At 53.2% G+C, this 17,046-nt stretch overlaps 1 protein-coding gene across 3 annotated transcripts in view; it reads right to left on the bottom strand.

Moving 5' to 3' along the window:
* Positions 1 to 694: 694 nt before the first annotated feature.
* Positions 695 to 17,046, bottom strand: part of PACSIN1 (protein kinase C and casein kinase substrate in neurons 1) — a 65,086-nt gene continuing 48,734 nt past the window's right edge. For all 3 annotated transcript variants that reach the window (XM_061397961.1, XM_061397963.1, XM_061397962.1), the window contains exons 2-10: positions 9,177 to 9,300; positions 8,092 to 8,248; positions 6,722 to 6,957; positions 6,169 to 6,324; positions 5,898 to 6,073; positions 5,443 to 5,563; positions 5,212 to 5,339; positions 3,914 to 4,101; positions 695 to 3,402 (exon numbers count right to left, since the gene is read on the bottom strand). In XM_061397961.1, coding sequence (XP_061253945.1) covers positions 3,293 to 3,402; positions 3,914 to 4,101; positions 5,212 to 5,339; positions 5,443 to 5,563; positions 5,898 to 6,073; positions 6,169 to 6,324; positions 6,722 to 6,957; positions 8,092 to 8,248; positions 9,177 to 9,284 — 1,380 coding nt within the window. In that variant the 5' untranslated portion in view covers positions 9,285 to 9,300 and the 3' untranslated portion in view covers positions 695 to 3,292. The remainder of the gene's footprint in view (positions 3,403 to 3,913; positions 4,102 to 5,211; positions 5,340 to 5,442; positions 5,564 to 5,897; positions 6,074 to 6,168; positions 6,325 to 6,721; positions 6,958 to 8,091; positions 8,249 to 9,176; positions 9,301 to 17,046) is intronic.

Genomic DNA, 17,046 nt, shown 5'->3' with positions numbered 1-17,046 from the left:
CTTGAACGATGGTTTTGTGTCGGGACCCTGCCAGGCTGTCGGGGCCAGAAGGGCCTCAGAGAGACATCTAACCAACGGGGGTAAGGCCCAGGCTGGTGACTGGGACACCGTGAACCGACGGCCGGACTGGGACTAGACCTGGGACTCCTGCCTGCCCCGGAGGGGGTCTGGCTGGAGTGGGGGAGGCTGGAGCAGGAGCCGGGCCTGGAGCTGAGGCTGGGATGGAGCCAGGGGCTCAGAGCCCCAGTCTGGCCCCTGGAGGGGTCCCACACAGAAATGCAGTCCGAGGTCAGGCAAAAGTGCAGCGTGCCTGATATTACAGCACAGGGAGCCTGGGACTGTGGACAGCCACGAGCCACAGACCTCCGTAGTCACTTTTAGAATTTCGCTTTAAAAATTGAACCTACTTGGGAGTCAAATTCACCCTTGAACCATAAGTTTGGGACCCCAGATGCCCCAGCTCTCCTGGCCAGTGCTCATCACCAGGTGCCCAGGACCCTAAAGGCCACAGTCTTGGCGCCTCAGAGAGCATCTAGGGTGAGCTTCCCTACATAGACAGGCCCCGGGGCCCCCCACCCTTGGTGCTCCCCCAGGATAGCACCCTGGGGCACCACCTCCCCAACGGACTCCAGCTGTAGAGAACTCACAAGAGCCTGAGACACGCAAGACTCAAAAGGACACATGTCCAGCCAGGTTGACACAGTTCTGGACTTTATCCACAGTTGTACAATCACAACTTATATATATATATATATCTGTATTTATACACCTTTAAATTACACAATCGTGTACAAAACAGGTGCGTTGCTGAGACCACAGCACTTCTCGGAGTTTCACAAGTGTTGGACTAATGGAGTCAGGAAGCCTGGGGTGGCGGGCGGCGGGGCAGCCCTGGCTCCTTGCAGAGCCGGACCACAGAAATGGGGCTTCACTGGGGACAGAACACAGTACTCGCCGCCGAGCCCCGAGCCCCGCGGGGCGGTCCGCGCAGCATCAAGGGGGTTGGTGGTGGGGGGGGGTGCTACAAGAGGCAGTGGGTGTGGGCGCCCACGCTCGGTGTTGAGTGCCCGATGCCAGCACTGACAGGTGGGGCTCAGGGGGATTTCGGGTGGGAGACCCTCCTTCCCTGGGGTCCTGAGGAGCCTGGGGATGAGAGAAAGGGGTCCCCAGTGGGCCCGTGGAGGTGGTTGCTCAGAAGGAAAAGGGTTTCGAGTCCCCGCCCTGGAGCCGGCAGCTGGAGTGTGGAGGGGGATGGGCCTGGGGTCCAGCCAGGGCCACAGCCCCACCTGGGTGCCCGGAGGCCGCGGGCCAGGATAGGGGAGCCCAGGCCCCAGGGTGCAAACGGGCGGGCCTCCTGCTTTGCGAGGACAGAGGCCCCCTACCCCAATTCCTGCCTGGGGGAGAAGCTGAAGAGGCTTCAACTGGGGAGTTTGGAGGCCTGAGGGCTTCTGAAATCTTGCTTCAGGCTCTCAGGGGCCTGGGTCACAGCTCAGGCTGCAGCAGAGGCGCAGAGAGCAGACAGGGACAAGAACAGGGGTGCTGAAGTGGGGGGGTCCTCACAGCCCCAAAGTCCCCTGGCCCCGAGGGAGGCCTGCCCCAGCGCCTCTGCCAGGGTCCTCTGGGCCCACAGGACTAGGCACAGGGCCTGGAGGCTGGGGTCTGGGACCTCCTGAGTGGGCTCTGGGCAAACGCAGCAGGGAGCAAAAGAAGACCGAGGGTGGCAGAGGGGCCGGGGGTCGTGCTGTCGTTACCTGGAGACCAAGCGCCACCAGGGCAGAGTGCGTGGGGTGTCCGCAGCCCCAAGGCTCGGCGCCCTGAGCAGCGGCCTCCCCTGCTGCTGCAGGAAGTCCCAGGGCCTCAGAGATGCCGCTTCCCGTCCTTCCCCGGCCTGGGGGTCCTGGTCTGCCCGGGCGGCTCCCCACTCTATGGGCCAGGCTGGCTGCGCCCTGGTGCGAACACCTGCTAGGCCGGCACGGCCTCCGTCCACCTGCCTCAGCAGACACTGCTGCTCTCGGGAGGCCCTTGGCCCCCTCCCGCCCACGGGAGTCCTTTCCCTGAGACCCAGGAGTGCAGAGATGGGGGCCACCAGCGGGAGGGGCTGCGAGGGGCCAGGGCTGGAGTTGGCGGGGGTGGGGGACAAGAAGAAAGACCCGGTGACGGTGCTGCTCCGGAGGCCAGGGCACCTGCAGACCCAGGCCCTCCCTGCCGGCCGCAGGCGTTCCCCTGCCTGATCCTCTGCGGAGCCTCCTTGGGCAGACCAGAGCAGGGGCGTGGAGGGAGGAGGGAGGAGGGGCCGGTTTAGCCTGGTGGATCTACAGTTTTCGGTGGACTTGGAGAGATGGGAGAGAGAGAGAGAGAGGGAGGGAGGGCGGGCAAGATGCCCTCCTCCCCAGGAAACGGGAGGAGGCTGCTACTGTTGCTGGCTTTGCCCTGGGCTTTGGGGCCCCCTCCCTGCTGCCTGAGAGCGGGATGGGGCCTCTGCTAGTGACTGGGAGGCGGTGTCTGGCTCTGGGGAAGAGACTGGGCCCAACCTGCCGACAGCTGGAAAAAAGAGCCCCAGTGGGGTCTTATCCCCTCCCCGACCCCATCCCTGTTCACCCCTCCTCCTACACCAGTGGCACTGTCCGCAACTCCAGCTAATGCCTCTGCTTGTCTTGAGGAGTCTAGGGACCCCAGAAACCTCTGTCGGAGAAGAGGGGGGTGACCGTCCCTCCTCCAGCCCCACCAGTCCTCAGGGACGAGGCTAGGAGAAGGGCACTCCCCCAGGCAGAGTGGAAGACTAAAGGGGTGGCCCCCTTCTCGGGGGTCTTCAGAGGAGGCCTCTAAGAGTAGGTGGTGGGAGGGGAGCAGGGTGGGGCATGAGGCAGAGGGCAAGAAAACCAGGCCTGGAGACTAGGGGCAGGCGCTGGCAGCCGGGGGTGGGGATGAGCGTGGCGGGGAGGAAAGGCTGGGGGCACCGAGGATGGAAGGGTCCAGGAGACACCCCTTCGGGTGCAGGAGACTCTTTGGTGGGATCTGAAGAGCAGATGTGATGATGTCGCTGTCGGGCTAAGTTCTAAACCCTCACCTGCCCTGGGGCCATCACCCCAAGTCCCACCACCCTGGCCTCCAGGCAGCCCTGCAAATGCTCCGTCTCTTTATATTTTTTGTTTTGTTCTGTTTTGACTTTTAAAAAAATAAAAGCTTGATCGGAAAATATGTCTGGAACTCTATGGCAGGGGGTAGGGGGGCGGGAGGCGGCAGGGAGGGGGGCGGCGGGTGAGGAGCTTGGGCTGGGGGGGGGGCGGGGCCGCTAGACGACCTCCACGTAGTTGGCGGGGTAGAGTCCCAGCTGCCCGCTGTCCAGCCGCCCGCGGCACCAACCCTGCTCATCCTCCTCGCCCAGCTTGGTGAGCTCGTCTCCTAGGGAGGGAGAGGACACGGAGGAGCTGACTGACCTGAGCCTCAGTGGGACCTCCACCCCAACCTTCCCCGGAAGCCCTCTGATTAGGCTGGGCCCACCCCAACATCCTCCTCCCCGCATTAGTGCCCCCCCGGGGACCAGCTCCACCCACACCTCGACATGCAGGTGCGGCCCAGCCACCAGCTAATCTGGGTCTCAGCTCCACCTGGGAGGCCCAGGCCACACCTCCAGCTTCATTTCCCCGCTCCGATCCCTCCCCCGGCCCCCCTTGCCTTCAGGCTCCCCCACAGTCGGCCTTCCGGCCCTCCCTCACCCTATTCTCAGGTCCAGATCCCACCCCTGGCACCCCGCTGCCATCCTTAGAGTCCGCCCCGGCTCTCCAGCCCAGGTCTTGCCCCTGGGGCACGGGTCACCCCAGGTCTTGCCCTCAGGGCACGGGTCACCCCCAGATCTTGCCCCCCAGGGCACGGGTCACATCCCTGGTCTCGCCCACCAGGCCCGCCCCCTCACCGGCCTTGAAGCTGAGCTCGTCCTGCTCTTGGCCGTCGTAGTCGTAGAGCGCCCGCACGCGCACTCCCTTGGCGTCCTCGTCGAAGGGGTTGGAGCCTCCGTTGGCCTCACTGCCCCCAAACGGGTTCCCGCTCTCATCGTCCGACCACTCGGTGGCGTAAGTCTGGCCCCTGTCGTAGCTGCTAACACTGAGGCGCAGGGACAGGACCCGGCCTGAGCGGCCCCTCATCTGGTCCCTAGGGCTGCCCCCTCCCAACCAGGGTGCTGACCCCAAATCCCACAGAAGCCGGAGCAGGCCTTGTAAGAGGGAGCCCTCACTGACGGCTCTTTAAACACACGGGAAGCAGGACTATTAGCATCACTCAGCCCTGGAGTGAGTGGGTGCTGAAGGAGACCCCAGAGAACATCTGACCCCCCATCTGAGAGGGGCAGTACAACCCAGTGACTAAGAGTGAGCATTCCAGTAGGAGGAGCATCATGTTAATTAATGTGCAACACGATAAATCAACACTGCTGCGTGTTATCTATGAACATTAAGACAGTAAATCCTGAGCTCTCACCACCAGGAAAACAACTCTTTCCTAATTCCTTAACCTTGAATTTATAGGAGATGATGGATGTTTTACTCAATTTATGGTGGTAATCATTCCTGTCTATAAGTCATGATGTCTGTAAGTCACATCATTATTTTGTACACCTTAAACTTAGTGCTGTATGTCAATCATATCGCATTAAAACTGGAAGGAAAAAAAAGAGATGAGCCAAGCTCATTTTTAGTCACTAAGTCATGCCCAGCTCTTTTGTGACACCATGTACTATAGCCTGTCAGCTTCCTCTGTCCAGGGGATTTCCCAGGCAAGAATACTGGACTGGGATCTTCCCAACCCAGGGATTGAACCTGAGGCTCCTGCACTGGCAGGTGGACTCCTCACCATTGAGCCACCAGGGAAGCTATATATATAAGTGAGTGAGGATTCTGGAGCCAGACCTCTTAGACAACATATCTTGGCTCTGAGGCTTACGAAACGAGCTGTGTGACCTTGGGCAAGTCACTTACCCTCTCTGGGTATCGGTTTCTCTATCTGTAAAATGGGAATATTCAACGAGATAATTTACGGAAAACAGTTAGCACAGCACCTCGCATTTTGTAGGAGCTCTCACAGACTGGCTACCTCTATCTCTGAGAGGAGCACAAGGCTGTTCTGATTTAAACCATTTCTTATCTTCTAAGGTAAAACTCAGTGGCCCCAGTGTGGGGGCTCCCCAGGCCCCCAGGAGGCTCCAGAGGAGGCACTCACCTGCCACGGTCCCCAGCCTGAGACGTGGACTCCACCACGCCAGCAGCATTGGTCAGCGCTGCCCCCTCTGCCTTCTTGGGCTGTTTCTCCTTCTTGGCAGCGGTGTGAGGGAGGTCTGGGTTCCACTCCTGGAGGGCACCAGGGGAGGGGAGCAGTCAGGCTGAGGGGCTGCCCCCAGAGGCTCCTTCCAGCAGTTTGGGATCCCTCTACCCCATCCCCACACATCCTCACCTCAAACTGGGGCCAGTTCATGGGCATGCCAGGGCCACTGGTGCTGCGGAACCATCTGAGGTCGTCCTGGGCATCGGCCCCCCGGATGGCCTGCTCCAGCTCCCGGTACACTTGAACGTAGCTGTGCGTGGAGGGGATGGGCGGTTCAGGGCAAGATGCACCCAAGCTTCAGTGAGGGCCCGTCCAGAGGAGCAGGGTGCCGGCAGCCAGGAATCAGGTGGCTTTCTAAGCGCGATCTCTGAGTGGGCAGCTCCAGGCATGCCCTTCTCCATCCCCATCTTAGCCGCTTGCCCATCCATCCAAGGCTTCCTGAGGGCCTGGCTTGCCTCAGCGCTCACCCAGGCAACCACCGGCCCCTGCAGCCCTGCCCTCCCTTCCTGCAACTGGAATGAGGGCCCAGGAAACCCTGCTGCCCACCTCCCCCACCCCGCCCCTGCGCCGCCACCCCCAGCTACCTGCTGCTCTCAGCCAGGTTGAGATGACGTTTGATGTCCAGCAGCACCTCCTTGAGGAAGACCAGCCGCTTTTCCTCAAACTGCTGGCACTGCTCAAACACCTGCTCCATGCCCTCCATGTACTGGGGCGTGGTCTTGCCCACGTCGTCCAGCACCTTCTCATACTTCTCCTGCGTCTACGGGCACCAGGGCAAAGGGGAGTGAGACCCAGGCCTGCAGCTCCCAGCTGCCACCCACTCCAAGGGGCCCCAGACCCCAGCCCAGCCGGAACCTTCTGCACGTCCTGCTTGCACTTGTCCACTTTGTCCTGCAGCTTCTTCTGCTGCTCGGGTGTGACCGACTGCTCCGTCTTGCTGTTCATCTCCCGGGTCACAGCCAGCTTCTCCTCTTTGCAAGCCAGATGGTAGGCCTTCTTGGCTGCCTCTAGCTGTGGGGAGGGAGGCGAGGGGGCAGGGCGCCTACTCGTATGTAGGAGCCGAGATCACTGTCCACCCGTCCCTCCTGTCCGTTCCGCTGGGAGCTGCAAGCATACATTCTCAAAAGGAAGAAGCGGTGCAGGCCCCGGCTCCAGACATTCGGGGGCAGTGCCCACCCACCTGAGTACTGCCGGCCCCCACAGACACCCTCCTGTTAGGCCCTGCAGGGCCGGCCCTATCTGCGGATGCTTCCTCCTGGCAGGCAGTGCTGCTCCCTGTGGGCACAATCCCAGGGGGCAGCGCACTGCCTACAGCGTCTGTAGACGCCTTTTCTTGGCTCAGTCTGCCCCCCTGAGCCCTGCCGCCTGGCCTCGCCCCTTCCGTGGCAGCCGCCCGCCCACCAGGCACCTCCTTCATCTTCTTGGCCCAGGGCTTCTGGGCCTTGCGGAAGCCGTCCTCAGCCTCCTTGGTCTCCTTGAAGCCGCCCATGATTTGCTTGTGGTAGGCGTCCTTCTGCCAGTTCTTGACCTTCTCCAGGTCCTCGTTCAGCAGGCTGTTCTTCATCTCCTGGTGCAGCTCGCTCACCTTGTCGGCCTCCGTCATTATGGCGCCCCAGGCCCGCTCCAAGCTGCCATACTGTGGGCCTGAGGAAACGGCCGGGGGGTCACCAGGTCCTTGTCACCCCCTGCCCAGAGGCCTCCTTCACGCCTCCTTTCTCTGAGGCTTTCCCCTTACTTCCCATGGCAGCAGAAACGCCCTCCTCTGCTCTCCCTATAGCTTTATCCATCCTCCAGAACAGCCCAAGAATAGCCACCGCCTCCAGGAAGCCTTCTCTGAACACTCTATCCTCACAGAGCTCTGCCAGCAGCCCTCATAATTCTTCTTATATGTAGCATCTGCCTCTGGGCCTGCTCCCTGTCGCCTCCATTAGCTTGTGAGCCCCATGGGGGACAGCCTGGACCCCATGAGTTCTCACAGGCCAGCTCCTGGTGCTCCAGGAATGTTGATGTAAATGTAAAAGAGAAGAACCAACTGGTGACGTAACAGGAAGCCACTGGAACCAGACAACCCTCAGGATCTGCACCAGGGCAAACAATAGCTATCATAAAATTTGCATATGGGTCACATTAAACGCCCTGAATTTGATAGTTGAACTATGATTACATAAACAAATGTCCTTATTCTTCAGCGATTACATAAACAAATGTTCTTATTCTTCAGCAATAAGGTGAAGGATTTAGGGTGAAGGGGCATGTCTCCAACTTAAATGGCTCAGAAAAGACAGGCCTATAAAAGAGAGGGTGTGAGAAAACAAACCCGATAAAATATGAGCTGGTGAGTCTGGGTGAAAGGTAGGTAATTCTCTGTACTATTCTAGAAATTTTTCTCTAAGCTTAAATTATTTCAAAATAAAAGGTTTTATAAGTTCCCTGGTGACCTCGTTGTTAGGATTCCAGGCTTTCACTGCCCCCTGGACCTGGGGTTCAATCCCTGATCAAGGAACTGAGATCCTGCAAGCCCCATGGCACAACCAAAAAAAGTCTTTTTTCCCCTCTAAATTCAATCCAAAATTGCAGAAAGCGGAGTTGATCAGCGACAGGGAGGCCTGGGTAGTTTGGGAGGCGAAGAGTGCGTGTGAGGGGCGGGCGCTGGCAAAGGCCCAGTGATGAGAGGTTGCAGGAGCATCCAGGGGCGGGGTGCTCCCGGGACTGGGCAGTGGAGGGCCGGTTTGCGCCTGGGTGTGCGCCTGGGCCGGGCACGGAGGGGAGAGGCGGCACCTTTCTCGAGGAGCTGGCGCCAGCGCTTGGCCCAGTCGGTGAGCTGCTGCGCGTAGGCCTTCTCGATCTTGGCGCGCTCCTGCACGCAGCTCATCAGGTCGTTGCACAGCCGGTGCCCGTCATCAATGCGCTTCACCGTCCGCTTGTAGTTCCCCACCTGGTGGCGGAGTAGCGAGCACGACTCCCGCGGGGCCCCCAGCGCCCCCGGCCCGGCCGCCAACCGTGGCGGCCGCGTCCTGCGCAGGGGTAGGTGGGGGGCGCCCGCCAGGCCTCCCGGGCCGCCCTGCTCTAACGCCCTGGGGGTCCGAGCCCTCACTCCCCACCGTCTGGACTCTCTCCTTCGTCCCGCTTTAAATAGAATTTCCTCGCTGTCACCAAGTGCGGAAGAATATTTATAATTTGGACTTGGACTCAGATGAATTATTCATTCTGTTCTTGCCACGCAAAATCTATTATATTTATATAGAGTCATATAAGCGTTGAGTTGAGCTGCAGCTTCTTGACATAATATTATGTTTTGTAGACATCTCATTAAACACTTATTAATTTAGGTTTGGCAGTTTGTGGCGCTTTGGTTTTGGCAGTTTGTGACGCTTTGGGTTTTGGAAGCCAATGGAAAATGTCTTTCTGGGTCTCAAATACTTTGGGAGGCTCCAGTAATGCTGGCTCGTCTCCCCTCTTGGCTGTGGGGTCCCCAGAGCTCACAACATGTTGGCAGCAGTGCCCCGCCCCCTGCCCACGGCACAGGGGGTGTGCGGGTGGGGGCCGGGGTGCAGCTGTGAAACCCCAGGAAGCTGTAAAGCGCTCACTTGCCCTTGTGAACTACTAGGAGTCTGATCCAGGGCCCCCAGGGCAGGGTCAGGAGGGCCCTGCTCCACACTGTGAATTCTACAGGGTCTCTGCAGGGGCAGCGGTGGTCTGTAGGGACCACTTCATGGCAACCACCATCTGCTGAACATGGAGGGCTCCCGAGGGGCCCCAAGGGCTTGAGGGTCAAGGGCTGAGGTTGTGGGTGGCTGGAAGCCTGGGTCTCCACGCAGCTAGGTTGTCGGGTACCCAGGACCCATGGAGCACCTAAGACTCACCTCCCAGAAGCTGTCGGTGGTCTCCTCTGGAGCTAGCGAGGCCTCGTCGTAAGAGCCAGACATAGTGCGGGGTGGTGCGGTGGACAGGTGGGTGGTGGCGTTCAGCATGCGGGCTGCTCACGCGCTAGGAGGGCAGGAGAGAGTCCCCTGGAGACAAGGGAAGCATCCCAGGTGCCCCACACCAGGCCCAGGGCCCCAACGGGCTACGGGGACTCCACAGGCACGAGCCTTGAGTTGGCTGGGAGCTTCCTGTCTACAGACTGGCTCCTCGTCCCTACGGTAACCCCAATATCCACCAGGTGGCACCCCTCATTCCCACCTCCCAGCTGGTCCCCCACGAGCCCCTCGTGCCATATCCTTCTCCTTCTCCCCTTCCCCCAAGTCCGTCCTCCAGCTCCAGTGTGGGCACCTCCTCTCAGAAGACCACCTCCTCACCAGAACCATGCTGTCCCCAAGGGTTTTGTGCTCCTGGACTCTTACAGATAAAACCTCGGGCCACATAATTGCATATTTGCTTGACATAAATCTGCGGTTTGCTTCATAGACACACACAGCCCCTCAAAGCCAGAAACCACATCTATTTTTGTGCACGTCCTGCACCCCCTCCCCAGGACTGGACACCCTGTTAGGGCCCCCTGGGGCTCAAATGAACCCCAGAAGGCTTCTCAATCTGTCCCCTTGGCATTGCCCACCTGGCACAGCTGAATCCTTGCACTGGGCTCAACAGACCCACCTCAGCTCCCCCTCCCCGCCCTGCCTCGCCATCCCCAATCAATGCAGAACCCCTGGTCTCAGCTCCTAGAATCTCTCTGAACCCCTACCCAGCACTTGGACCCAAGCCCATCACGAAGCCTGGTAGCAGGCCACCTCCCTCCTTGGGCCCAGGCTCAGCACCTCCTCAGTTCTCTGAGCTGTGGGGCTCTTGGAAATGCCCTTCTGGCTGCCCTGGTGCCCAGTCTCAAAGCCTCCATTAGCCACTTACATGTCTCCTAAGAGTCCTAGACATGTGGCTTTGGGCCCACAAGTCAGGCCACTGCAGTCTGTGCAAACACTGGGGTGGCTCTGTGTGCCCTGGATCTGTCGGCAGGCATCACGGCTCTCCAATCTAGGCCGTGTATTGCCCCCGGGCCGGGCCAGGCGCTGCCCTACTCCCACCCCTACCCAGCCCATACTGCTACCTCTAACAAGCATGGCTCAGTAGTCAGGAGACAGGACACAGAGAGCCAGGGGCCTGGTCTTCAAAGGGGCAGTGAGTCCAGGATGGGCCTGACCCTGAAATGGAGTAGGACCCTCTGATCCTTGACCCCCATGTCCCCAGCCTGCCTTCTGTCTATGGAAAAACTTCAGTCAACAAATCAGTTTAATCAGAGAAACGAGAAAATGCAGAAACAAAACTAAAAGTCTACAAGACTAAACAAGTCCAACAAGACTAACTAATAATCATTTAGTCTTTAAGCAAACTCAAAGTCATATAGCTCCTCCTCAAGGGCTATATATAACACTCTGAGCCACATCCTGTGAGCTGTCTTATAGACACTCACTGTAGCCATGACCTGCTGCTGCTGCTAAGTCGCTTCAATCGTGTCCAACTCTGTATGACTCCATAGACGGCAGCCCACCAAGCTCTTCTGTCCCTGGGATTCTCCAGGCAAGAATACTGGAGTGGGTTGCAATTTCTTTCTCCAATGCATGCATGCATGCTAAGTTGCTTCAGTTGCGTCCGACTCTGTGTGACCCTATGGACGGCAGCCCACCAGGCTCCTCTGTCCACGGGATTCTCTAGGCAAGAATACTGGAGTGGGTTGCCATTTCCTTCTCTAAGCCATGACCTAAGCTGCGCAATTCCAAGAGTTGGACTCAAAGAAAAGGGAATAACCTGACCCTGGAACTGAAGATTACTGCTGCTGCTGCTAAGTCGCTTCAGTCGTATCCGACTCTGTGCGACCCCATAGATGGCAGCCCACCAGGGAACTGAAAATTAGCTGTACTTAAAACAATCAAGATGACACTGATCAGACCACCACATGACCAACTTCAAGATGACTGTCAGAGCTGACTGTGTTCTTTCTGCAAGTAGCCCCCTCCTTGCACCTATAAAAGCTCTTCCCCACTGATTGTCAGGGGTGAGGAGTCAGCCTTTGGATAGAAGTTTGCCCTCCCTGCCAGTTTGCCGGCTCAGAAATACAGAAAACTTTCCTTTCCACCAGCCTTGCCTCTTTACTGTCTTTAGAGCAGCAAGCAGCCAGACCCCTACATTTGATAACAGTTTTTGGCCCCCACCGTGGGGCCGCTGCACTCTCACAGTATATAGCTCCCTGGGGTTCTCCCATGACCACACACTGGGGTGGCTGTGAGGAACCCGCTGCTTGTGGCCAGCTGGCCCCAGGAGGTGCGTCTGGAGGGACATTCCTAGCAGCTGCCGAAACCATGTGTTTCGGGGATCTGCCCTATTTCTCCCCTGCTCAGCGCTGGCTGCCAGTGTATGTTTCTCCTGGGTGGAACGGGCATCTAGACCCGCCGACAGGCTCCAAGACTGAGAAGTCCACCAGTGTGCACCCAGGCAAACTTCTCTTTTCAGCTCCAACTGCTTTTTGGACATTTTGCCAATTGGTTCTGACATGTGTCTGAGGCTGAGGACAATTTGTGCTGGGAAAGTATTTATTTGGGACTCCATGTCATCCTCTTGGAAGATTTGTGACAGTTCTGTCTTCTGGTGTGTGAGTGCATATTCCATGTGTGTGAACAGAAAAGTTTTAGCAATGAGGTTACTAAAAGAAAAACATAAAGATTTTGTTCATTTTAATTTGTATTTTTAGGAAAAAGATAAATTTTTTGGCCACACCATGGCATATAGGATCCCAGTTCCCCAATGAGGAATCAAACCTGTGCCCCCTGGAGTGGAAGCACAGAGTCTCAACCACTGGACCACCAGTAAAGTCTTAGAATTGTTCAAGAGACAGGAATACCAGACCACCTTACCTGCCTCCTAGGAAACCTGTATGCAGGTCAAGAAGCAATAGTTAGAACCGGACATGGAGGAACAGACTGGTTCCAATTTGGAAAAGGAGTATGTCAAGGCTGTATATTGTCACCCTGTTTATTTAATTTATATGCGGAGTACATCATGAGAAGTGCCAGGCTGCATGAAGCACAAGCTGGAATCAAGATTGCCGGGAGAAATATTAATAACCTCAGACACACAGATGACATCACCCTTATGGCAGAAAGTGAAGAACTAAAGAGCCTCTTGATGAAAGTGAAAGAGGAGAATGAAAAAGTTGGCTTAAAACTCAACATTCAGAAAATTTTATGAAGATCATGGCATCTGGTCCCATCACTTCATGGCAAACAGATGGGGAAACAATGGAAACAGCGGCAGACTTTATTTTCTTGGGCTCCAAAATCACTGCAGATGGTGACTGCAGCCATGAAATTAAAAGATGCTTACTCCTTGGAAGGAAAGTTATGACCAACCTAGATAGCATATTCAAAAGCAGAGATATTACCTTGCCAACAAAGGTCCGTCTAGTCAAGGCTATGGTTTTTCCAGTGGTCATGTATGGATGTGAGAGTTGGACTGTGAAGAAAGCTGAGTGCCGAAGAATTGATACTTTTGAACTGTGGTGTTGGAGAAGACTCTTGAGAGTCCCTTGGACTGCTAGGAGATCAAACCCATCATCCCAAAGGAAATCAGTCCTGAATATTCATTGGAAGGACTGACGCTGAAGCTGAAACTCCAATACTTTGGCCACCTGATGCGAAGAACTGACTCCTTGGAAAAGACCCTGATACTGGGAAAGACTGAAGGCAGGAGGAGAAGGGGACGACAGAGGATGAGATGGTTGGATGGCATCATCCACTCAATGGACATGAGTTTGAGCAAGCTCTGGGAGTTGGTGATGGACAGGAAAGCCTGGAGTGCTGCAGTTCATGGGGTCGCAAAGAGTGAGACTGAGAGTCAGACAGAGAGACTGAACTGAACTGAGAGTCTCAAAGATAATTTTTTTAAACAACATATGACAATAGTATTCTTTAGCCTCTGGAGAAAATTGGTTGAGATGAAACTCTTTTGAAATTCCAAAAGAATTTTGAAATTATTCTTGTTCTTTTTGCATATGTAGAGTAAGCTAGCTTGATAAAATACTGTTTTCAGAATTCTGACAAAATTCTGAGAGAACAAAAATACTTCTGGGAGAAAACTTGAAGTTAACTTTCATCATGTCATTGAAATACAAACAAAGCCCACTTTGCCTGAGACTTCAGCCTTGGGTTAATTAGCAGAACTTCAAAAGATGTTTATTAAACATGCATCTTGTACCATATTAAAGAGAAATTAGGTTATGAGAAAAATGTAAGTTGTTAGAGGTTATGGAAAATGTTCTTAAGTTTGCCAATCAGTAAATGCTGGTATAACAGTTCAATTACTTGTTTCTTGGCTTTGTTAAGGTTTTTATAGGTTAAAAACTGAAATATGTAATGAAAGCTACTAAAAATGAAGCATTTCAGTTTGTAAAGCAAGTAGGGTATCTGTTGTCAATGAGAAAAAGCATAAAGAATGCAGATATTTTTGTTAAAGAAAAAATTATAATAGCTTTGTCCTAGAGCTAGTTGTTTCCAGATGGAGGAAAAATAAGGGATGAATCATGGAAACAAAAAGTGATGAAAGATTTGCAGAAAAAAGTGGAGGGGGTACTTGGAGAAAAGACTTTTGTATGCTGTCAGGAGTGATTTAAGATTAGATTGGATTTAAATGAATCTTTGTTATTAATAGTAAGCTACTATAAGACTAGAATTTGGTTTTTGTTCTCCCCAAAATTTTCCTAGAATATCGAGTTCCTTTGAATAACAGACTTCAAGCTTCTTTCTCTAGCTAACTTTGAGTATTCTAAAGGTCTCCTAGACACTCAGAAGAAATAGTGAAGTAACTAGGATTTGTCATGCTTAGTTGCTCAGTCATGTTCAATTCTTTGCAACCCCATAGACTGTAGCCCACTAGGCTCCTCTGTCCATTCGATTTTTCAGACAAGAACCCAAGAATGTCCATGGGTCGCCATTTCCTCTTCCAGGGGATCTTCCTGACCCAGGGATAGAATCCACATCTCCTGCGTGTTTTGCACTGCATGAATATTCTTTACCCGCTGAGCTGTCAGGGAAGCTCTAACTAGGATTATTTGGTTAAGTTAAATAATATGGACAACATTTAATAACTTTCAGATCATATTGCTGAACTAGGTAAGAAATTTAAAGAATTCTAATGGAAAGCTGGGATTCCCGGATGGGTCAGTGGTAAAGAATCTGCCTGCCAGTGCAGGAGACACAGGTTCAATCCCTGGGTCGGGGAGATTCCCTGGAGTAGGAAATGGCAGATCACCCCAGTATTCTTGCTGGTACAGAGACAGAGGAGCCTGGCAGGCTACAGTCTGTGGGGTTGCAGAGAGTCGGACGCTACTGAGCACGCACAATGGAAAGTTATTGTTTTGTTTCAAACCATATTTTTGACCCCAATGTTCAGGATGGAAAAAATTGTCTACTGGAGTTATCATAGAGTACAATTATTTATGATGTGTATCACTGCTGGCTTTAAGTGCAAACTACCACACAATTGCACACATTTCACATGCTAGCAAAGTAATGCTCAAAATCCTTCAAGCTGGACTTCAACAGTATGTGAACCAAGAACTTCCATATGTTCAAGCTAGATTTAGAAAAGGCAGAAGAACCAGAAATCAAATTGCCAACATCCACTGTATAATAGGAAAAGCTAGAGAATTCCATAAAAACATCTACTTCTACTTCACTGACTATGCTAAAGCCTTTGACGGTGTAGAATCGCAACAAACTGTGGAAAATTCTTAGAGATGGGAATACCAGACCACCTTTCCTGCTTCCTGTGAAACCTGTATGCAGGTCAAGAAGCAACAGTTAGAAATAGACATGGAACAATGGACTGGTTCAAAATTGGGAAAGGAGTACATCAGAGCTATATATTGTCACCCTGCTTATTTAACTTATATGCAGAGTACATGATGAGAAATGCCAGATTGGATGAAGCACAAGCTGGAATCAAGATTGCTGGGAGAAATATCAATAACCTCAGATATGCGGTTATCTGACACTACCCTTTATGGCAGAAAGTGAAGGAGAACTAAAGAGCCTCTTGACGAAAGTGAAAGTGGAGAGTGAAAAAGTTGACTTAAAATTCAACATTCAAAAAACGAAGATCATGGCTTTTGATCCCATCACTTCATGGCAAACAGATGGGGAAACAATGGAAACAGTGACAGTCTTTATTTTTTGGGGTTTTAAAATCACTGCAGATGGTGACTGCAGCCATTAAATTAAAAGACACTTGTCCCTTGGAAGAAAAGCCATCACAAACCTAGACAGTGTATTAAAAAGCAGAGATATCACTTTGCCTACGAAGGTCCATCTAATCAAAGCTATGATTTCTTCCAGTAGTCATGTACAGATGTGAGAGTTGGACAATAAAAAAGACTGAGTGCCAAAGAAGTGATGCCTTCAAACAGTGGTGCAGAAGACTCTTGAGAGTCCCTTGGACAGCAAGGAGATCAAACCAGTCAATCCTAAAAGATATCAATCCTGAATATCTACTGGAAGGGCTGATATTGAAGCTGAAGCTTTAGTACTTTGGCCACCTGATGTGAAGAGCCGACTCATTGGAAAAGACCCTGATGCTGGGAAAGATTGAAGGCAGGAGAAGGAGATGACAGAGGATGAGATGGTTGGGTGGCATTACCGACTCAATGGACATGAGTTTGAGCAAACTCCGGGAGATGGTGAGGGACGGAGGCCTGGCATGTTGCACTTCATGGGGTTGCAAAGAGTCAGAGATGACTGAGTGACTGAACAACAACAACAAAAAGCCTATGTTCAATGCTTGTGTTACAACTGAGTGTCAGTGCTAAAATGTATAGCCTATCAAATGTTTCCCCGTCAGCACACCTCTGTTCTTGTTTGGTGGATCTGATTAGTTTTCCCCCATCATGGATAACTAGGCCAACATATAAACAAAAAGTAGGCCTAGCCCCGAGGGACCTGGAAGGACCCAGGGCAGGCAACTGAGCCATGTCTGGCAATGCTGGAAAAATGTATTGATTATCAATGCTTTCTATGGAAAGATTTGTAATTAAAGGGGGAAACATTCACTGTATATCTTGTAAACAAACACTGTATATATGTTTGATATACAAACAAACATTGTATATCTGCTTTAACCATTAAGGGGAAAACAACACATTCAGAGAATAATACAAAGATGCATTTTGATTATCATCCTCATTGTAATACGTCTACTGATTTTCAAACGTTTGTCCAGGTATTATGACAAAATAATCAAAGAGAGAGGTAATGTTTTCACAATACAAACTGTGGATGCTAAGTTTGGAAGTTGAGATTATTTTCAACTTTGTGTCCATTCCCAAAATTATGGAGGACGATGCCCCATTTTGGGCTTCCCTGGTGGTTCAGATGGTAAAGAATCTGCCTGCAATGCAGGAGACCCTGGGTCAAAAGATCGTCTGGAGAAGGAAATGGCTACCCACTCCAGTATTCTTGCCTGGAGAATCCCACGGATGGAGGAGCCTGGTGGCTACAGCCCATGGGATCGCAGAGCCGGACATGATGCAGCGACTAATACTTTCACTTTCACACCCGCCCCACTTCAGTAGAAAGTCTCCATAGCAGTTGTCAGCCCATTCCCTCAAAGCTCTGGGGAAACTGCAACAGAAATGGAGCTAAAACAGACTTCCTTTGCCAGAGCTGTGATTAACCTCTTTGTCCAAAACTTTATTCTCTTCCTTTTTCTGTACCTGTCCCTCCTCAAGACTGAGGAGTATCAAGGAGAAGGGGG

This window comes from Bos javanicus, chromosome 23, assembly GCF_032452875.1.
Source record: "Bos javanicus breed banteng chromosome 23, ARS-OSU_banteng_1.0, whole genome shotgun sequence".
Lineage (NCBI taxonomy): Eukaryota > Metazoa > Chordata > Mammalia > Artiodactyla > Bovidae > Bos > Bos javanicus.
Note: the sequence above shows the minus strand (reverse complement) of the source record. Positions and strands in the feature narration are given on the sequence as shown.